Genomic DNA, 23275 nt, shown 5'->3' with positions numbered 1-23275 from the left:
CACTGAAAATTAACCATTAAAAGTTTGGACCTCATTTCAAACAGTTGTTCCAGAAATAATTCCTTCCCTTCTATCTCCTTTTCCCTCAATCCAGTTTTATTTCCCTCCCAGGTTCTCTTTATAACTTTTTTGACTTTGAATTCACCTTCTCCCTCAGTCTGTCTACAGTTTATTTCCCAATCCTTAAACCTCTTTAATTGTTCTGATCACTCCGGTCTTTTCCATAAGTCTGACCTATGTCAGACTCCTATTTATTGACTACAGCTCGGCCTTCAACACCATTATTCCTACGAAATTCATCTCCAAGCTCTGTGGCCTGGGCCTTGGCTCTCCCCTCTGCAACTGGATCCTGAACTTCCTAACCCACAGAGCACAATCAGCAAGAACAGGCAACAACACCACCTCCACTATCGTCCTCAACACCAGTGCCCCACAAGGCTGTGTCCTCGGCCCCCTACTATACTCTTATTAAACCTATGATTGTGTGGCTAAATTCCCCTTCAACTCGATTTTCACATTTGCTGATGACATCACAGTAGTAGGTTGGATCTCAAACAATGTGCAGATAGAGTAAAGGAATGAGATAGAGAGTCTGGTGAACTGGTACGATAATCTCTCACTCAATATAAATAAAGCAAAGGAGATTGTCATGGACTTCAGGAAGCGTAATGGAGAACATGTCCTTGTCTACTTCAGTGGGGATAAAGTAGAAATGGTCGAGATCTTCAAGATTTTAGGTGTCCAGATCAAAACAACCTTTCTGGTCCCCCCATGCCAACCATACAGTTAGGAAAGCCCACCAATGCCTCTACTTTCTCAAACGACGAAGAAAATGTAGTATGTCCGCTATGACGCTTACCAACTTTTACAGACGCACCATAGAATGCATTCTTTCTGGTTGTATCACAGCTTGGTATGGCTCCTGCTCTGCCCAAGACCATAAGAAATTACAAAAGGTCATGAATGTAGCCCAATCCATCACGCAAACCAGCCTCCTATCCATTGACTTTGTCTGCACTTCCCGCTGCCTCGGCAAAGCTGCCAGCATAATTAAGGACCCCACGCACCCTGGACATTCTCTCTTCCACCTTCTTCCTTCAGGAAAAAGATACAAAAGTCTGAGGTCACGTACCAACTGACTCAAGATGCCAACAGACTTTTGAATGGACTTACCTCGCATTAAGTTGATCTTTCTCTATACACTAGCTATGACTGTAACACTACATTCTGTACTCCTTTCTTTCTCTATGAACGGTATGCTTTGTCTCTATAGCGCGCAAGAAACAATGCTTTTCACTGTATGCTAATACATGTGACAATAATAAATCAAATCTTTTTCTGTCACTGCAACATTATTAGTTCGCTTTTTTAACTGAATGCTGCAAGTCTAACTACCAACAGATGCCCTTGGATTCTGTGCTGCAACAAAATCTGGCCTATTTCAACGACACCAGATGAAGTTTACACTGGGAGACCAAAATAGTCATGTCTCTCATTTCATGTATTGATGCTAACATCGTTCATCATAAGCACAAGAACTCACTTTTTAAAAAAGAACTGGTTCTTCGCAAAAATGATAAATATGGCTTTAATTATCACAAAGTAATTATAAGCCAGTAACTACAGCTACCACTAGCCATTTAACTTTTAAGTTCTGTTGAGGTGGAGCAATGGATTGTGCCAGAATACTGGAATTCCATGCTGACTGTACACATTGCATGTATGCACTTACTTGTTTCAAGCGACACTCAACAGATGACAACCATAATGAGTGAATACCAGGGTAAATGTTTTGTTGTATTTTGGAAAACACCCCGAGGAATATTTTGCTTATGACTGCTGTCCGCTCATTAACTTAGTGTGTTAACCAGGGTACAGGGTAAGCACGTTCCTCTTAGAGTGAAGGACAAGGCTGGCAGAAGTAGGGAACCCTGGATGACTCAGGATATTGAGGCCCTGGTCAAGAAGAAGAAGGAGGAGGTACATGACATGCATAGGCAGCTGGGATCAAGTGTATCCCTTGAAGAATATAGGGGGTGTAGGAATAGAGTTAAGAGAGAATTCAGGAGGGCAAAAAGAGGACCCGAGATTGTTTTGGCAGATAAGGCAAAGGAGAATCCAAAGAGTTTCTACAAATATATAAAGGGCAAAAGAGTAACAAGAGTAAGGCCTCTTAAGGATCAACAAGGTCATTTATGTGCGGATCCACGAGAGATGGGTGAGATCCTAAATGAATATTTCTCATCAGTATTTATTGTTGAGAAAAGCATGGATGTTAGGGAACTTGGGGAAATAAATAGTGATGTCTTGAGGAGTGTACATATTACAGAGAAAGAGGTGCTGGAAGTGTTAAAGCGCATCAAGGTAGATAAATCCCCAGGACCTGATGAAGTATATCCCAAGACATTGTGGGAGGCCAGGGGGGAAATGGCTGGTCCCCTAGCAGAGATAATTGAATCATCGATAGTCACGGATGAGGTGCCTGAAGATTGGAGAGTGACCAATGTTGTGCCTTTGTTTAAAAAGGGCTGCAGGGAAAAGCCTGGGAACTACAGGCCAGTGAGCCTCACATCTGTGTGGATAAGTTGTTGGAAGGTATTTTGAGAGACAGGATCTGCAGGCGTTTAGAGACGTGAGTACTGATTAGGGACAGTCAGCGTGGCTTTGAGAGTGAAAAATCATGTCTCACAAATTTAATTGAGTTTTTTGAAGGGGTAACCAAGAAGGTAGATGAGGGCAGTGCAATTGATGTTGTCTACAAGGACTTTAGCAAGGCCTTTGACTAGGTACTGCATGGTAGGTTGTTGCATAAGGTTAAATCTCACGGGCTCCAGGGTGAGGCAGCTAAATGGATACAAAATTGGCTTCTTGACAATGTGGAAATGCCGGCGTTGGACTGGGGTAAGCACAGTAAGGAGTCTAACACCACCAGGTTAAAGTCCAACAGGTTTATTTGGTAGCAAACGCCACTAGCTAGTGGACTTTAACCTGGTGTTGTTAGACTCCTTACTGTTCTTGACAGAAGCCAGAGGGTGGTTGTAGAGAGTTGTTTTTCAAACTGGAGACCTGTGACCAGTGGTGTGCCTCAGGGATCAGTGCTGGGTCTACTGTTATTTGTCATTTATATTAATGATTTGGATGAGAATATAGGAGGCATGGTTAGTAAGTTTGCAGATGACACCAAGATTGGTGGCATAGTGGACAGTGAAGAAAATTATCTCGGATTGCAACGGGATCTTGATCAATTGGGCCAGTGGGCTTACGAATGGCAGATGGAGTTTAATTTGGACAAATGCGAGGTGATGCATTTTGGTAGATCGAACCAGGGCAGGACTTACTCAGTTAATGGTAGGGCGTTGGGAAGAGTTACAGAACAAAGAGATCTAGGAGTACATGTTCATAGCTCCTTGATAGTGCAGTCACAGGTGGACAGAGTGGTGAAGAAGGCATTCAGCATGCTTGGTTTCATTGGCCAGAACATTGAATACAGGAGTTGGGACGTCTTGTTGAAGTTGTACAAGACATTGGTAAGGCCACACTTGGAATACTGTGTACAGTTCTGGTCATCCTATTATAGAAAGGATATTATTAAACTGGAAAGAATGCAGAAAAGATTTACTAGGATGCTACCAGGACTTGATGGATTGAGTTATAAGCAGAGGCTGGAAAGACTGAGACTTTTTTCTCTGGAGGGTAGAAGGCTGAGGGGTGATCTTATAGAGGTTTATAAAATAATGAGGAGCACAGATCAGCTCGATCGTCAATATCTTTTCCCAAAGGTAGGGGAGTCTAAAACTAGAGGGTTAGGTTTAAGGTGAGAGGGGAGAGATATAAAAGTATCCAGAGGTGCAATTTTTTCACACAGAGGGTGATGAGTGTCTGGAACAAGCTGCCAGATGTAGTAGTAGAGGCGGGTACAATTTTGTCTTTTAAAAAGCATTTAGACACTTACATGGGTATAGAGGGATATGGGCCAAATGCACGCAATTGGGATTAGCTTAGGAGTTTAAAAAAAGGGGCGGCAAGGGTTGACAAGTTGGGTCAAAGGGCCTGTTTCCATGCTGTAAACCTCTATGACTCTAACTTCTTTGATGATGAGTTCATGGCCAATTGGGGTTCTGCTGAAAGTTCAATTTTGCTGCCCATTGCGTCGGCAAAGGATAATATTGAAGTTAATTTTTGTGAATTAAATAGTTCTATTTAGCAACTGCAGAAGGTATTGCCTGGTTTGGTGCACATGCATAGAAAAGGAATAGCAAATATGGAAAGCTTGGTTTCAATTGTTCTGAGTGATTTTTAACCTCAGTTGAGAAGCAAAGGCCTTTGTATTGTTAGAATAATCTGTCTATAAACAGTGCATGTTGTCTATAGTAAAAGAGTTTTATGAAGAAAGTTTTATTGATGTAAGCTGTTTGCTAATTATAAGGCTTCACAACTGCCTCAAATTCTTGGCAGGAAGGCACTTTTTTGTACCATGTAAGGGTTGTGTGTGTCTTGGTCCTTGATCTTGCAAACTAGCCATTTAATTTTGAGAGTTGAAGAATATTGACCCTGTAAGGCTAATTGCATGCATATTTTGAATTATTCAGTCCTATAGAGTGTGCAAGCTTGTTGAGATGGGGGATGGAAGGAATTTTTTATGCTCAGTAATGATTCTCAGTGAATTCGACATTTCGCATTGCTATCACATTCATACTGATGTTTGGATTTTTTATGAATACTAAAATGACACTTAAAGCTATTGCATATTGTTCCTGACATGATGTGTCAATGCATCTGTCTGACTAATCAGTTTGGAGGTCAAATGTTGAGAAGGATGCATAAATGGAAAAATAAATTAGCCAGTTTCCTCTGTAAATGTGGAATCTTCAGTTACCTTAAAGTGGCAATTTTTAAATGCATTTAAACGAGTTAGTGTGTGCACATATTGTGCACTGTGCACAGAATGAATGAATTATGTAGTTATCTATTTCGCAAGCTTAATGCTTTCTTTATTTTCATTTCTTGGCAGTAACTGTGAAAGGTTCATAAGATATTTCCATGTGACGATGGGCAGTACTTGTGGAGAATATCATCTTTATCACTATCTCCTATTTTCTGACCTATTTATGGAGATCAGATTAAAATAGAGCTCTATACATTGTAGGATGCATACCAATGAGAAGCAGTAGAAGCACTCTTTTGTCTTGAAAATAATTGAAGTTGCATCAAAGCTTCGATTGTTTCAGAAAAGAAGAAAAATTAGGTTGAATATTTTCTTTTGCTTGTTCTGAGGGTCCTCTCAAACTTGGAATAGGCCTGCACCTAAAACCTCAAATATGGAAACTCAGGCCAAGATTGTCCAGTATTTTCTTTTTAAGTAAATACTGAAAAAGTGGACATGACCATTAGACACGGAATATGAGGTCCATGTTTGGAAGTTCAATGGTGGGAGAGGGGATGGGGAGTCCTGAGATCTGACATAGAACCACAGAAAATTACAGCTCAGAAACAGGCCTTTTGGCCCTTCTTGTCTGTGCCGAACCATTTTTTGCCTAGTCCCACTGACCTGCCATTCAATTCTTATAATTATAATTAGCAAACAGCTTACATCAATAAAACTTTCTTCATAAAACTCTTTTACTATAGACAACATGCACTGTTATAGACAGATTATTCTAACAATACAAAGGCCTTTGCTTCTCAACTGAGATTAAAAATCACTCAGAACAATTGAAACCAATTGTCCCGGACCATATCCCTCCACACCCCTCTCATCCATGAACCCGTCCAAGTTTTTCTTAAATGTTAAAACTTTATCCGGCAGCTCATTCCACACTCCTACCACTCTCTGCGTGAAGAAGCCCCCCCTAATATTCCCTTTAAACTTTTCTCCTTTCACCCTTAACCCATGCCCTCTGGTTTTTTTCTCCCCTAGCCTCAGCGGAAAAAGCCTGCTTGCATTCACTCTATCTATACCCATCAAAATCTTATACACCTCTATCAAATCTCCCCTCAATCTTCTACACTCCAGGGAATAAAGTCCCAACCTATTCAATCTCTCTCTGTAACTCAGCTTCTCAAGTCCCGGCAACATCCTTGTGAACCTTCTCTGCACTCTTTCAACCTTATTTACATCCTTCCTGTAACTAGGTGACCAAAACTGTACACAATACTCCAAATTCGGCCTCACCAATGCCTTATATAACCTTACCATAACACTCCAACTTTTATACTCGATACTCCGATTTATAAAAGTCAATGAACCAAAGGCACTCTGTACCACCCTATCCAATGCTATGTACATTTGCATGATGTATAATTCTGTCCGGTTGTTGGAGGTTCACTGTTTAATAGGTCAGTGGTGATTGTACGCTTCTAAGCTGAACACATCTGGTAGTTAGTCACGTTTTTTTTTCTCCCAAGCCCTGAAAACACACCAGAAAAAACAAGCATTGTGCTTCGAAATATTATACTGGGGTAAGCGAAAACAGGAATAAATGTTGTCCAGTGCAAAGATTAGTGTTGGGATTGTAGTTAGTCAACAATTAACCAGCTTTTTAAAAATATCTAAATTCAGTGCAGTTATTCCTGTTTATCTCTGCTCTGCCCCATTGATTGTGCTTGCTTGTCTTACCATTGTGTGTTCTTGCCTTAAAACATTGAGGCAGAAGGTTTTTTTTCAATGAATCCAAACCAAATCCACCATACTTATTCTTTTGGGGCAAGATGCAAGTGTTGCTGTTACAAGGCCCCACATTGTACTCAGTGATGACCCTAATGATGTAAGGGAAAGATTCTTGCTAATGTGAGATGTTAATCTTGAGGTCTTCTGCTTGTAAATATGGATGTTAAAAAATTCCATGTAATTATTCTCGGAAGACATAATGTCCTGCCAAGATTCTTCTCTTAGCCAAAGAGCAGATTATTGCTCGGGATTCACAACAATAGCTGTATTTAAGGCAGGGGGAAAACATTTTTAAGCACTGAGACACTTCAGCAGTGTTGTAAAACAGTAAATAAAAGTAAATCTGGCTAATTGACCCTTCTGCCTTATTTCATGTCATTCTCTTTCCGTATCTCCCCCTTTCTGCTAGCTTAACCCCAATTTTTCTTCTTTCTTTCTTACCCTTTTCCATCCACTCTCCCTCTTCCTTCCTCCTCTCTTGTTGTCCTCTCTTCAACAACAACTTGTATTTATATAGTGCCTTCAACAGAACAAAATCTCCCAGAAGCTTCTTACGTACATTATCAAGCATCATTTGACACTGAACCAGTAGACATAAGGATAAATGACCAAACGCTTGCTCAAAGAAAGAGGTTTTAAGGCATGTCTCAGAAGCAGAGACAGGAGAAATTATCAAGGGGATGAGGAAATAACAGACACATTGAACAAATATTTTTTGTCTGTCTTCACAGTCAAAGACATAATTTTCATACCCAAAATAGATGGTAAACTATAGGGTAAAAAGAATGGGGAAATTTATATCATTGGAGAAACATAATGGCCTAAAATCCAACAGATCCCCAGGCCTGTAAAAGAGAGAGCTGCAGAGATTGTGAATGCACCAGATATGATTTTCCAAAAAATCCTTAGATTCTGGCATGGTCCCACTGAATTAGAAGTTTGCAAATGTTTACACAGCTTTTCAATAAAGAAGAATGAGAGAAAGCAGTGAACTATGGGCCAGTTAGCCTAACATCAGTTGTTGGGAGAGTACTGGGATCTATTATTAAGGAAGTCTCTCAGCAATGTGCTTAACAAAGCGTATGATTAGAACAGCATAGTATGATTACATGCCAACATGGTTTTACTCCTGTTTGACAAATTTATTAGAGATTTTTGAGGATGTCATTAGTAGGATAGATAAAGGGGAATCAAAAAGGCTCTGAAGAGATTTGGCCATGCTAATTGAAGGGGCAAAAAGATGGCAGGTGGAGTCTAATGTAGGAAAGTGTAAAGCTATTCACTTTGGTCATAAGAATAGAAAAGTGTGAAACTTGTAAGTATTAATGTCTGACGAGACTTTGGTGTGCTCGTACAAGAGATGCTCAAAGTTAGCGTACAGGTGCAGCAAACAATTAGGAAGGCAGATGACATATTAGCCTTTATTTAAAGGGAATTGGCAAACAAGGATAATGCAATCTTCTTGCAATTTCACAGGGTTTTGGTGAGACCATTTTTGGAATACTTCTAAATCCCTACTAATTATTCCTGATTATCCTATAATTCTTTAGAAGCCTCATCTGCCAATATCAGCAAGACAAAATGGAATCCATTTGGATAGACATAAAAGTGGTATATTCCAGACTACTTCATAGTGGAAGGGAAGCGGAGAAAAACAATATGCAGACAAATGAGAGAATTGAGTAAAAAGAAAAAGAATAATAATTATGAGGGACTCGGGATATTTCAACTCCCTGATTTTTTTTTAAAATTCATTCGTGGGACATGGGCATCACTGGCTGGCCAGCATTCGTTGCTCATTCCTAGTTGCCCTTGAAAAGATAGTGGTGAGCCGCCGCCTTGAATCGCTGCAGCCCATGTGCTGTGGGTTGACCCATAATGCCATTAGGGAGGGAATTCCAGGATTTTGACCCAGTGACTGCAAAGGAATGGCGATATATTTCCAAGTTAGGAGGGTGAGTGTCTGTTATTTCCTCATCCCCACTTGCAGGTGGTGGTGTTTCCATATATCTGCTGCCCTTGTACTTCGAGATGGAAGTAGTTGTGATACTAATCAGGCAAAAGAGGAAAATGGGGTAAGGAATGGACTTCCTACAAAGTGTACTTTCTAACATGTATCTTTCTAATATGTATCTAACCCAATAACCATGAAACCCAACAAGGGAAGATTTGCTATTGGATTTAATAATCAGGAATGAACCAGAGCAGGTAAGAAAAAGTACAAGTGAGGGAACATCTGGACAATAGTGACTAAAATATAATGCACTTTATGATAACAATGACAAATACCATTTCAATAGATTGGAGAGAAACTGATTTTGAGGTGCCAAGAATAGAACTTGTCGAAAATAAAATGGGCAACTATATTGTCAAACAAGAATGAGAAACGTTTAAAAGAGTTAACTGAGTGCAGGAAAAATATATTCTGCTAAAAGGAAGGAACAAGCTAAATGCTAGTAAGACTCCATGAGTGAATAAAGGCAAGGAAACAATTAAGGCTTCAAAAGAACACATGCAGTTAAGTACATGGATAGCAGATGAGAATAGGATAAGAAAGATTATGAGATTAGGAGGGGTGAAAGAAACAATTGGGAAGACAAAGAGGAGCGATGAAATTAAATTATCAAGGAACATAAAACAAGGTAAAATATTTTATAGACATGTCAAAAAAAGAAGGCAGTGATGGGAATAGGATGGGCAAGGTAATACCCAGATAATGATGGAGAAATGGAAGAATTTTACTTGATATTTTTAAGGGAGCTAGAACAGATGACATGCTGTTGAATGATGAGATCAGCAATGACATAAGCGAATTTAAAATAAAAAAATGGATGGAAATTGAAAAAAAGAATCAAGAGGATAGAACCCTTGACCCAGATAGATTGCATCTATGTATTTTAAAAGAATCTAGGGAAGAGATAGGAGAACATACTACTTATATTTAATAATTTGTTCAAGATGTATTGCCAGAGGCCTTGCAGATAACTAATGCAATGTGGGACAGAACATGCCCAGGGATCAATCAGTTTAACATCAGTAGTAGGAAAATGATGGTATCCTTACTAAAGGAGAGAAGAGAAGAACACCTAGAAATGAGAAAGATAAGAACGAATAATGAGCATGGATTTCAAAAGAGAAAATGTTACTTGATTAACTTAGTTTTTTGAGGCAGTAACAGAAAGCAGGCAATGGTATTGCAGGAGATGTAATTTATCTGGATTATCAAACCACCTTCATTAAGGTGCCCTATAAAAATCAGAAAATAAGAATGTGGAGTCGGGATGAGTGGCAGAATAGATTGCTAGCTGGCTTCAAGACAAAGTGGAGAGGTCAGTACTTAGTGGCATATGGAGGTTGTGGGCAGCTAATACTGCGAAGGACTGCAACAGATTACAGGAGGACAATAATAAACTTGCAGATTGGGCAAATAATTGGCAAATGAAGTTCAGTATAGATAAATGTGCCGTAGTACTTGTTGGTAGGAAGAATAGGAAGAGCACTTTTACTTGTAAGGTGCATGTCTAAGTGGGGTAAAGAAACAAAGGGATCTTGGAGTACAAATACATCACTCACTACAAGTTGTGTCCAAGTTAGCAAGGCTGTATAAAAGTCTAGGTGTTTTTTACTGGAGGGGTAAAATTGAAAATCGTAAGTTCTCCTGAACCTGTATCAAACTCAGCTTCACCCCACATAGAGCACCTTGTAACATTCTGATTGGAACATTATAAAAAAAGACTTGGGAGACACTGGAGAATGAGCAGCGAAGATTTGTAAGGATGATACCAGAAACATGCTGGGGTACACATCAGGAAAGATTCATAGACTGAGCCTCTTTTCTCTTGTAAAAAGGAGGCTGACGGTTGACCTAATAGAGGTCTTTAAAATTATAACGGGTCTTGATAGAGTGGCTAGAGAGAGAATATTTCCTCTTATGGGGAATGTTAGGAACCAGATCAGAAACTCCAAGGTATATTATGAAGCTAGCCTAGACCCTAACTTTTCCTTTTGATTTTGGCATTAGGGTGAGCATAAGGTATTTCGCTCCTGATATGACTTAATTGACCCAGTAGGAAACTTTTATCAAAACAAACTTTATATGAGAACAGTTAGAATATAACAAAAGAATTAGCATAACTTTTAGCAATCAAAACATTTAAACATGACAAACTGCAATTCTTAACTTGCAATCTTTGTAGTTCCAAGTTAAAGCAATATCCCCATAGACTAGGTTTCCAGCCTTTTAACACCTCTCAACAGAGATCCAGATAGACACCTGTCTTCTGATTCTCGTACAGCCATCTCCAGAGAAAGATCACTCCCAAACAGCAGAATCTCACAGAGACTTATTTCCTGGCACTTTCCAGTCTCCAGTGAGAGAAAAAGAGCCAGAGAAAGCAACCTCTCTCTAAAGAGCCCAAGCAGCATACAACTTGATTTTTCTGTGTAAGCCTCACCCTGCCTAGACATATGACCCTACCTGTCAATCATCCTAATTAAGCCCCACTCTGAAATATCTCAGAGGATAACACAAAAATAACCACCCTGTTTTAGTCCAGATTAAAACAAACATTGTAGCAATTAGGATCAACTATGCTGCTGCAGTAACAACAGCGTGCTACCGGATCCAGACAAAACTACTCCGAGTGCATAGAACTGTTGAAACAGATCTTGCATAAGGCACATGACACAAATATACTTCTTAAAGGCACGGTATTGTTAGGTGAAACACACAATTGGTGCCTATATGATAGTCACCAAGAAATCCAATACGGAATTCAGAAGAGGCCTGTTTCTGTGCTCTACATCATACACGATCCTTCCCTATAGTCTCCAGCAGTTTTTGTTGCTAAAAAGTCTAGCCTGGCTTATCTTGACCAGCCTGGCTTATCGCTTTGGCCTTTTTGTACAGAAATGTAACATTCACTCAGTGCTTTGTATTTTATCTGCTGATTTTAAAATGTTGAATTGCCTACAGAACTTGTATCTAAACACTTACCAGCTCCTATACAATTTTTGCAACTTCTGGTGTGTCCAATATTTTACCGAAAATAAGTAGATTTTAACTCGTCAGTGGTTAATCTTTTTTGAGTAATGCAGAGACGCTACCTTCCACTTTACATCATAAAGACTTCTCTAAGTTCTGGTTTGTAACAAACTGCAAAAGCATAATATCAAAAAGGAAATTTTATGATACAAAAACATTAAAGTAAAATTTTAAATGGCACATATGGAAACCAGTGCGTATAGTACTGGCCTATTTTGATATCACAGAATTGGCCGCCTTCTGCAGCACAACATTCAGCCCATTGTGTCTGCACTGGCTTTCCAAATTGGCATTCTGACTTTGTGCCCTTCTCCTGCCTTTTCCCCACAACCTTGCACATTATTTCTGTTCAAGTAATCATCCAATGCCATCTTAAATGCCTCAATTGAACCTGCCTCCACCACACTTCCAAGCATTCTAGACCCAAATCACTCACTGTGCGAAAAAGGTTTTACTCACATCTCCTTAAGCAAGGCACTTTAAATCTGTGCCTTCTCATTCTTGATCCTTTTATGAGCAGGGTCAGTTTCTCCTTATCCATTCATCCTTGGAATTATTCTTGTAAACCTATTCTGAATTTTCTCCAATGTATTCACATATTTTCTAAAGTCTGATGCCTAGAAGAGTACACAATACTGCAGTTAAGGACTAACCAGTATTTTACACAAGTTCAGCACAACCACCTTGCTCACGTAGTCTATGTCACAATTAATAAAGCCCAGGATTCTGTATGCTTTATTAGCTGCTCGCTCCCTCTGATCTGCCACCTTTAATGACTTATACACGTATATTCAAGTCTGTCTGCTCCTGAACTCTCATTAGTTGTACCCCTTATATTGTCTCTCCATGTTCTTCCTACCAAAAACCAATCATCTCATTCTTCTCTTGTACTGAACTTCACCCTGCCACCTATTTGCCCATCCCACCAACTTGTCTATGGCCTTGTGAAGTTCTACACTGTCCACCTCACAGTTTACAATGCTTCCAAGTTTTATATCATCCGGAAAATTTGAAATTGTCCCCTGCACACCAAGATTTAGATCTTAATATACATCAGGAAAAGCAACTGTCCCAATACAGTTCTCTGGGGAGCTTGACTACAAACCTTCCTCCAGCCTGAAAAAGAACCATTAACTTTACTCACTGTTTCCTATTAGTCAGCATGTGAGAGAGATGGAGAATTGAAATGACAGGTAACTGGGAACTCGGGGTCATCACTTACAGATTAAATGGAGGTGTTGTATAAAACGATCAGCGAGTGCATGCTTGGCCTCCCCCGTGGGTTTGACAAGAGGAGACCTTTCGTCTTGTATCATTGCCTGTTTTGCTAGTTAATCTCGCCTGCCTAACACAGATCTTTCCTTTTGTTCCTCCCTTGTTATCTCCTGCTTCTTGTCTACTTCTTCACTTGTTTAAAACTTGTTAAGCCTCTCCCTGACCTGATTAAAAGTCATGGACCTGAAACATGAACTTTGTACCTTTTCTCCACAAATGCTGCCTGACCTGCTGAGTATTTATAACATTGTCTGTTTCTATTCCACATTCAATACATAACTCATTTGAAATTAACAGAATGATTGCATAATTCAAGTGAATTCTCTCAATTCAGTGAGTCTATTGTCTTTCTTATAGGACAGTCCGCAAAACAAAGTATTCCCTTAGTTACCTTTTCTTTCCAACTCCTAGATTATTTCGTGCTCTCCTCCTCTCCTTTTGGCTTAGCTGCTACTTCACATTTCAAAAGCGAATTTATTCATGTAACTATCAGATAGGAGGGTCACAATTTATTAATTTATCTACCTTCAGTACAGAAGGAAAGCACTAGTTTATTTTCCAGAAAATCTCCATTGTTTATGTGCATAAGTCTTTATTTTCCCCCAAATCATTTCAGCATTCATGTGCATCTGTCCAGTTACCATGTTGTCATGCAGCAATGTAACGTCTTGTACTCCGTGAAAACTACCACAGGTCAGGGTTTGTTTTCATAATTGGATTTATTTTGGGTAGATGTGACACAAAAATAAGGAGATAATAAGATAAATATTGTATTGTTTTCCATAAAAATCAGTGCACATTATGTGCTGAATTTTTGAATTGTAAGACTATGCATTTATTCAATGTGGCTGAAGGTAAACCTGTTACTGATTCCTCTGCAAAAGGATGCTGCTGCAGCACATCGTGATCATTCTAACAATAGATATTTCCCAACAATTTTATTCTGATGCTGCCTGATATGAGTGACTCCAGGGTTTTCTGTCTACTTTCAGATTTCTAGAATTTGCAGTGTTTTAGAGCCCATTGAGAGTGAGTCAGTGAGGTGAGTGAGTGTGTGTGTGTGTGTGCTATTGAGAGAGTGTGCAGGCGAGCATGCAGATGTATACCAATATTTATACAATTGAATTAAGCATATCACAGTTATTTTGAGGTCTGCTAATGACTGAGGGAGAAGTGTTCTTTTACTTGTACCTCACATCATTGATGGACCTATTTGTGGCTGCACAGGTAATACTTGTTAACACAAATACAAGTCCAGATATGGTACAGGAAACCACACTGTCTCCAATCACTTCCTGGGCGATTGGAGCCTTTAACCAAACAGTGTTTCCTTCCTATTGTAGTTGATTCCCACCTGGTGTAATTTAAGATGATCCACATTAAGTGAGGATAGTACATCCCTGACTGCAACACTTCAACCATTTTTCTTGAATTGGAGGTCATCTGTCACTTAGCTTTCTCAGAGTTGCTATAGCATTAGACCTCCAACCTTTCCACTATTGACTAGAAATTCAGTTACAGCGTACCATATGTTTCATGATTCATGAAAGGAATCTGAAAAATTAAACTCTTAATTTATCACTTAACTCCCACTGTAGATCTGGATCTGACATTGAATAATTTGGGCAACCTTAAGCTTATTATTCTAGAAATTAGGTTAGCCTGTTTATCCAAATCAGGGAAGTAGAGTTTGTACACATTGTACTTGGATAGGAAATCTGTACTTTTCTTCTGTTTTGGCACTCCTGACAGGACAGTATTGGGACAACAATTTTATAATCCTTGAGAGGGATGGTGGGATTGCAACGGTTAGCCCTGTTTAGAAAGACAAAGTGGGATAAGCGTAGCAATAGCATTTGTGCTTTCTGCAACCTTTTACACTGGTTTTAAGATTTAATATGTTTGAATCAGACCGCATCCACAAAACTGATCGTGTCCTCAGGTCAAAGTTGGGGCATTCTACTGCATCTACTGCCATTCTCCCCGTGTCTGCGTGGGTTTCCTCCGGGTGCTCCGGTTTCCTCCCACAGTCCAAAGATGTGCGGGTTAGGTGGATTGGCCATGCTAAATTGTCCCTTAGTGTCAGGGGGACTTGCGAGAGTAAATGCATGGGTTATGGGGATAGGGCCTGGGTGGGATTGTGGTCGGTGCAGACTCGATGGGCCAAATGGCCTTCTGCACTGTAGGATTCTACGATTCTAGGATGTGCTTGTTCAGGAATGCTCTTCCAAGTGCATTCATTTTCATTGGCACACAGACACTAGTAAGCATGATTTAAAAGATTTTTCACAAACTATTTAATTTACTAAAAAGTAGATGACTGTACACAAATGAAACTATTAAATGGTTCAGTACAGTTCAATTAAGTCATTTTCAGTGATTTTTAAATCATGTTACTTACAGGTGGAAAACTGCATGCCCGTATTAAAAAAGGTCATTTTGGCAAACACTTTATAGCTCAATTAATAAAACTCCATAAGATTGCCACACTTAACCAAATCAAGGAATACTTTTAATGGCAAGATAAAATAAACGATAGCACTCTATTACACTGCCTGATTGTCATGGGTCTTGGATAATTTTGTAATTGTGAATATGGATACTGTTTGGTGTGTATTGTGGCAGCAGAAGCAGACCGCCATTGGCCGATGGCGGGATGAGAAGATCCCACTGCAGTCAACAGGATTTCTCGTTCTATGCATCCCCCACCATCGATAAACCCTCAGTGGAGATTTGCCATCGGTCGGGCAGGAAGATCCTGCTGACAAGAATGGCCGGAAAATTCCAGCCAGTATTTGCAAACAAATATTAATGGCAACTTGAAGTGTACCCGAACTAGCATAATTACAAGTGCATTTTGGGTACAATTTACTGATTATGCCGAAAGTGGAAACTTCACCTGATACTGTTTTAGTTTTAATATAGCTCCATTCCTTCTCCTTTTCCTGATCAGGGTGCACATTTTGTGTAGCACTGAAAGTTCAGATATAAAAGGAGTACATTTATTACTCTGAACATTTGAATGCCCATTTTAATTTGATCATTTGCTAATGACAGAGTGGCATCTGAGAACCACAGTGAAATAAGCAATTTGATATGTCTTTGGTCACTATCAATAGTGTCAAGGTCCTGCCATTCAGAAAAGTAAATGTTCCTTGTATGGTAAAAATGGAGGCTACAGAAACTAAAGCAACCAGACTGTGATGTTTTGAATTTTGTAATCAGAGTAATTATACAGAAAGAGCAAGTACTATGAAGCTTGCATCTCGGCATAATAAAAGTAGCAGATTGAGGTAAATTGGATTCAACTTTGCATTAGTTCCAGCAATCTTCCAATAATTGATGTTGGCTCACCAAAGCTTGATTTGGATGACTAGAATTTATATCTTTACTATTCGGTCATGGGATGTGAACGCCAGTCGCAATCCTAGCTTTTGTTGGCCACCCTGAATTGGCCTTGAGAAAGTGAAGTTGAGCAGCCTCTTGAACTGCGCCAATCTTTGTCGTGGAGCAACATCCACGGTGCTGGTGAGAAGGGAGTTCCAGATTTTTGACCCAGCTACAATGGAAGCATATTGGTATAGTTCCAAGCCAAGATGTTGTGTGGCGTGAAGGGAAAATTCAAGTGGTGGTGTTCCTATGCACCTGTTCTCCTTGTCCTTCCAGATGGTAGATAGAGGTCGTGGGTTTGGAAAATGTCTGAAAGGCTTGATGTGTTGCTGCAGTGCAACTTGTAGATGGTACCCATTGGTGGAGGGAGTGAATGTTTAAGGTGGTGGATGGTGTGGCCAATCAAGCAGGCTACTTTCTTTTTCCTGGATGATGTCTAGTTTCTTTAGTGTTTTTGGAGCTGCATTTATCCCGGCAAATGGAGAGTCTTCCATCACACTCCTGGCCTGTGCCTTGGAACTGGTGGCAGGCTTTGGGAAGTTGGGAGGTGAGTTACTGATGCAGAATTCCCAGCCTCTGACCTGTTCTTGTAACTAGGATTTAAATGGCTGCTTGAGTTAAGTTTCTGGTCATTGGTAACCCGTTGGATGTTGATAGTGGGGGATTCAGCAATGGTAATGCTGTTGAATATCAAGGGGAGTTGTTTAGATTCCCTGTTGTTGACAATGGTCATTACCTGGTACATGTGTGTCACAAATGTTACCTGCCCCATATCAGCCCAAGCTGGAATGTTGTCTAGGTCTTGCTGCATGGGGGCACAGACTGTCTCACTAACTGAGATGTCACAAATGGTACTTGATACTGCACAATCATCAGTGAACATCCCCATTTCTGATTTTACTATGGAGGGAAAATCATGGACAAAACAGCTAAAGATGGTTGGGCCTAGAACACTATTTGAGGAACTTTTACAGCGATATCCCCAGGCCGAGATGATTGGTTGCCAACAGTCACAAGCATCTTCCTTTGTGCCAAGTATAACTCCAACCAGTTTTTCCCTTCGTTCCGACTGACTTCAATTTTTCTAGGGCTCCTTGCTACCATCAAAGCAACCAGCAAAATTAAGGACCCCATGCCCCTGGACATACTTTATTCCAACTTCTTCCATGGGAAGATACAAAAGTCTGAGGACACATACCAACCAACTCAAGAATGGTGTCTTCCCTGCTGCCATTAAGCTTTCAAATGGACCTACCTCGCGTTAAGTTGATCTTTCTCTACACCCTAGCTATGACTGTAACACTACATTCTGCACTCTCTCCTTTCCTTCTCTATGTACGATATGTTTTGACTGTATAGCGTGCCAGAAACAATACTTTTCACTATAATACATGTGACAATAAATCAAATCAAGAGGTATGTGGTGTAAAGGCAGTTACTCTTAACTTGCCTCTTGAATTGAACTCTTCTCTCTATGTTTGAACCAAGGCTGCAATAAGGATTTGGGGACAAGGGGCCTTCATGGAACTAAAACTAGACATTTCCTTACTTTGCGGAAGCAGAAGCAGCCTGCCATTACTTAACTGATGATTGATTCATGGGCAATGATTGGCCAGATTGGATTGTCCACCAGGTATTTGTGTTGTAGCTCAGCTGGAACAGCCTGGCCAAGAGCATGACTAGTTCATTACTCCAGTGGAATCTTGTCAGGGTGTACTGTCTTTGCTGTATCCAGGGCCTTCATCAGTTTCTTGTTTTTTTAAAAGTTTATTATTATAGTCACAAGTAGGCTTACATCAACACTGCAATGAAGTCACTGAAAATCTGATTCCACATGGAGCGAATTGAATCTGTGATGCTGGGGTCCTCAGAAGGAGCTGGATCATCCACACAGCACCTTTAGCTGAAGATGGTTCAAATATTTTAGCCTTTTTTTGGTACTGAATGCTGGGCCTCACCATCTTTGAGGTTGGAAATGTTTGTTGTTTAATTGTCCATCAGTATTCACCACAGGATGTGGAAGCTTTGATCTGATCTGTTGGTTGTGTAATCAGTTATTTAGGCCTATGTTATGTTGCTTCCACTGTCTAGCATATGTGTAGTCCGGTGTTGTAGTTTCACCTCATTTGTACATATATCTGATCCTGTTCCAGGCATGCAAATCTGTGATTTATTAGTTTTTCTATTCATCCTGTGGTCATGGGTGTTGTTGACTGACACTTATTACCCATCCCTCATTGCCGTTGAAGTGGCAGTTTAGAGTCAACCACATTTCTGTGGATCTGAAGTCACATGTAGGCCAGACCACATCCATCCATGAGGACGGCAGATTTCCTTTCCTAAAGAACATTTATGAATTAGATGGGTTTTTGTAACAATCGACAATGGTTTTATGGTCATCATTAGACTTTTAATTCCAGATTTTGATTTAACTTAAATTTCAATATCTGCCATGGTGGATTTGAACCTGGGACCCTGGATTTCTGGATTACTAGTCTAATGACAGTACCACAATGCCACCACCTCTCTCATTAGGAGCAGGGGTAGGCCACTCATCCATTGAGTAAGATTTTGGCTGATCTGATTGTAACCCCAACTGTACATTCCTGCCTATCCCCAATAACATTTAACCCCCCCCCCCCCCCTTCCCCCCACTCATTTGCTTAATAAGAATCTATCTAGTTCTGTCTTTAAAATATTCAAGGACTTTGTTTCCACTGCCTTTTGAGAAAATGTTCCAAAGACTCATGAGAGAAAAAAATTCTCCTCCATCTTAAATGGATAACTCCTTATAAATGTCAGATTATACTTATGCTAACAGTACCTATCCCCCAGACAGTGCTACTTCCTGTCACTGCTACATTCATGCTCTACTGCACTGTTCATTGATCCCCCCAATTTGATTATAATGGTAAAGTGAGGGATAAGTCGAGCCATGAGATTAGATTGTGGTTGAATACAGTTCTGCTGCTGTTAATGACCCACAGCACCTCATGGACGTGCATGAAATGATGGAATCTCTAGCTCATTGTCTCTTGTGGCTGAGATAATATGTAATAAATATTCCCAATGCAAAATGTTTTAAAAGAAGCAGTCATGATTTTCAAATTCATTTAGCATCAACTTGCCAAAATATTTTTATAATTGGATCTTCAAGTACATCATTGTCTTATTTTACTTCGCTCTTTGATTTTTCCTTCATTTTAAGTAAGATATGTGCAATTTTCAACAAACTAGGGTAATGAGATTGTTTCAATGCACCATTTAAATATAATTTAGTTCTCAGTTTCTGTCATCTCCACAACCCCTCCCCCATGTTTTCATGAATTCAAAGAATCCCTACAGTGCATTTGGCCCATCAAACCTGCACCGGCAACGATCCCGCCCAGGTCCTATCCCTGTGACCCTACATATTTACCGTGAAACCCCCTAGTTGTGCACCTTTTATGATTGCTGATAATGATGCGTTGTTAGCCATTCATGATGTCTGCTGAGAGTGAGATTCCATGAGTACTCCAGTCCCTCTGTTCAGGTGTTGAATTCCACTTCAACTAAGTTCACTATTTGGGGATATTTTGAAGTTAGATGAAACAGCTACGTTAACTGTGACTGGTGACCTGGAGTCTCCCCCTCCTCTGAATTTGGTTGTGAAGTCAGCTCTCCCTACATGGTCGCAAGAGCTAATTTGTTTAACTAAGATTCTGCACTTCAGAATTTCATATCAATGAGAGAACGGAGTTTTATGGTTTGAACTGTCACCCTGGATTAACATGACAGAGGGCTGAAGAATTAAAATTATAATGGTGGGAAATAGATTGTATACGTGTTTCAGAGAGCAATTTTTATTTGTGCTTTTGTTAAAGTTTTTATTATCCAGTTCGCCTCCAACAGAGTTGCAGTGGTGGGTAATGTTTTATTTCTGTGTCAAATTTTCACTGGCCTCCTCACCTCTACCAAGATGTCCCAAAGCATTCAAGGGGGAAATGTCATCCATTCAGAGGGAAGAGAGCGGGGACAGAAGCAGAAATTACAGATGAGGAGGAGAGGTTTTTTAGGATTTTTTTTGAAATAGGGCGAGTCTGAAGGTGTTACTTCAGTACACTGCACACTATAAACAAGTTTTTCTTTATTTGTTCATGGGATTTGGGTGTCGCTGGCTAGACCAGCATTTATTGCCCATTCCAGAGGGCACTTGCAAGTCAATCGCATTGCTGTGGGTCTGGTGTCACATGTAGGCCAGACCAGATAAGGACGACAGATTTCCTCCCCTAAAGAACATGAGTGAACCAGATGGGTTTTTACTCGGGAATTGGTCCTTTATGAACCCTTGAGTGATGCACGACTGACAAGGCAATGTTGGGGGAAAAGAGGTTATTTTTGTCCATTTCACATTATCTAAAGTGGAGCTTACAAATCAGTTACAAAATATTTTAGTAAGCATTACCGTAAAGCTTTATGTCTTATGTGTTAAATGAAGTAGCTTTGAGTTAGCTTCGAGCCTCTAGGGTACCAGATTAATCCAGATGATGAATTGCAGAGGAATTCATCATGTTGTATAAAATGCACAAAAGATAAGTTCTCATATTTTCAGGGAATGCAATTTACTTTTCCCGAAACTGCAGCATAAATCTAGCAAACTATTTGGAACTATTTGAAGCTCTGAAAAATGCATAATTCTTTTGTTTAATATAGACTTACTGTACATGAACCCACGTGAACAATGTAAAACTAGCTGAATGGTAGTAGAGCAGTAGTAGATATTAAAATTTAATCTACCATGTTAACCATTCCATTAAATAAACATTTACATTTGCACATTATTGAGAATCTGCAATGAAGAATATATAGGGGTAAAGAGCTATGTTTTTATTATTAGGTTTATTTTATTATTTTAAGTGTTCTTATTTTTGTTAGATAGCGATCTGTAGAAAACTCTACAGGCAGCTGGGTGAAATCACGGTCATATTTGCTGTACATTTTTTTCACATCTATTAGAGCCTGAGTGCTTTTTGGAAAACAGTATGTGTTCTAGCAGCTAGAAAATAGGACGTGGCTGAAGAAACAGCGAGGGAATGTTTTCTATTTATAGCTGTGCTGGCATATAGTTGGCTGTATGCTTTCACTATATCCCATTTACTAGTTTCAGGACTGCTGCAGCAATGGCATCGCAAGAAAGAAAAGATCGGCCAGTGAGCATGGTGAGTGAAGTTTCAACCTACACGATGGCATCCGAAATGGCATTGCTTCCAATGAGTCCTGCAGGCAGGGTGAGTAGCGACTCTTTTCATGATAATTGTAGGAAATTAGTGTCCATTTTTCATTTGGTTTGCAAGAAGCAGACAGTAATTATTCAAAATGAAGTGTTATTTTCATTATTATTTATTTAGCGTCAAGTGGAAAATACATAATGCTTTCAAAGCCCCGTTTTGTTTTTTTTAAATTTACAATGAATCTAATAAGTACTCTTAAACAAAGGGCTCTGTAAACCTTTTTGTTCAGTTTCAAAAAGCTGCAATATTACATGTCATTTAATCTAAAGAGTTGAATATTTTAATTCAGCTGTTGGTCTTTTAATGCTTCAACAAACAAACCAGCTGTCTTCTGTGAAAATGAATTGTAAATCATTTCAAGGACATGAATAACAGATACAATACATTTGAATTATTGGAATGTATTTATTTACGTCGTGAAATAATATTTATAATTGTCTTAGTCTTTGGATAATGGCAATATAATTACTCGGTTGAATTGTGAGTTTTAGGCTGTAACCAATGAACAGAGTTTCTAAAAGCCATGTAACTAAACACAAGCAGAACATGGATCACAGATGATAGAATAGATTTAATACAAAATCACAGTGCTATTGAGTTTTGCACTGCCTGAAAGGATGGTGGGAACAAATTCACACACCCCTTTCAAAAGGGAATTGTGCTGAATGTGGAAAGGGAAAAATATGCAAGCAAATGCATGTGAAGAGTAACATACAGGGGAATGGGACTAATTGGACAGCTCTTTATAAAAATGCCTGAACAGGTATGATGGACTGAATGGCTCCCTTCTGTACTGTTATCATTTTATATTTCTATAATGATTAAAATTCTCAGTTCTGAAAGCATTAAAAGGTTCTAAGCTTCGCTAACTTTGCTCGCACCAATAAACCTGGATCAACTTTGAAAAGGTGAAGTTTATAGGTTAGGCTGAATGCATCCTAGGGAGTTTGCAGTAATCAAGTTAAAATGGTAACCCTATAATCCTTAATTAATAAAGATTAACTTGAGATATATGGATTACTGTGGCATCAGATCAGACAGATTTCCAATGAGTCGCAGTGGTTTCCTCACTAAGTGAATTCCTCAACTCCATGCTGCTGAGAAGTGGGGTTCAATCAGATTTTCATCCAAAAAGTAAATCGGAACTCACTTTAGCCAGTTTTGCATACCTTCCTCTGAGCACTGTTTTAGGCAGCAATGTAGAACCAGCTAATTCAAGTACCTAATCAGTTTTCTAATTATTTTGCTGTATGGGATTATACAATTGGTATATGTTTGAAATGTTGCAAAATTTTAAATCAGTTTGGAATATTTTTGAATATTCCTGTGCTGCTTCAAAACCTATTTTGAATCATTAAGCTCTAAATGGGTTCCTCAGTCAGTAATAACATAATCCTGAAGCAAATGAACGGGTTCATGATCGTTCACAGAAACATAGAAAAACTACAGCACAAAACAGGCCCTTGGGCCCCACAAGTTGTGCCAAACATATCCCTACCTTTTAGGCCTACCTATAACCCTCCATCCTATTAAGTCCCATGTACTCATCCAGGAGTCTCTTAAAAGACCCTATTGAGTTTGCCTCCACCACCACTGACGGCAGCCGATTCCACTCGCCCACCACCCTCT

General features: G+C 39.6%; 1 protein-coding gene across 7 annotated transcripts in view; it reads left to right on the top strand.

Moving 5' to 3' along the window:
• The window catches only part of plekha5 (pleckstrin homology domain containing, family A member 5), a 347863-nt gene that overhangs the window by 200035 nt on the left and 124553 nt on the right, over window positions 1-23275 (top strand). For 6 of the 7 annotated variants that reach the window (XR_013500156.1, XM_078235326.1, XM_078235325.1 and 3 more), the window contains exon 5: window positions 21517-21643. Coding sequence is in view for 6 of the 7 variants with exons in the window: in XM_078235326.1 (XP_078091452.1) it covers window positions 21517-21643 (127 nt within the window). In the remaining variant the exon portion in view is untranslated. Of the gene's footprint in view, window positions 1-13602; window positions 13680-15611; window positions 15719-21516; window positions 21644-23275 lie in introns of those variants that run through there. The other variant, XM_078235329.1, reaches the window with a different exon arrangement.

Source organism: Mustelus asterias, chromosome 19, assembly GCF_964213995.1.
Source record: "Mustelus asterias chromosome 19, sMusAst1.hap1.1, whole genome shotgun sequence".
Classification (NCBI taxonomy): domain Eukaryota; kingdom Metazoa; phylum Chordata; class Chondrichthyes; order Carcharhiniformes; family Triakidae; genus Mustelus; species Mustelus asterias.
This window is presented reverse-complemented; position numbering and strand designations above follow the sequence as displayed.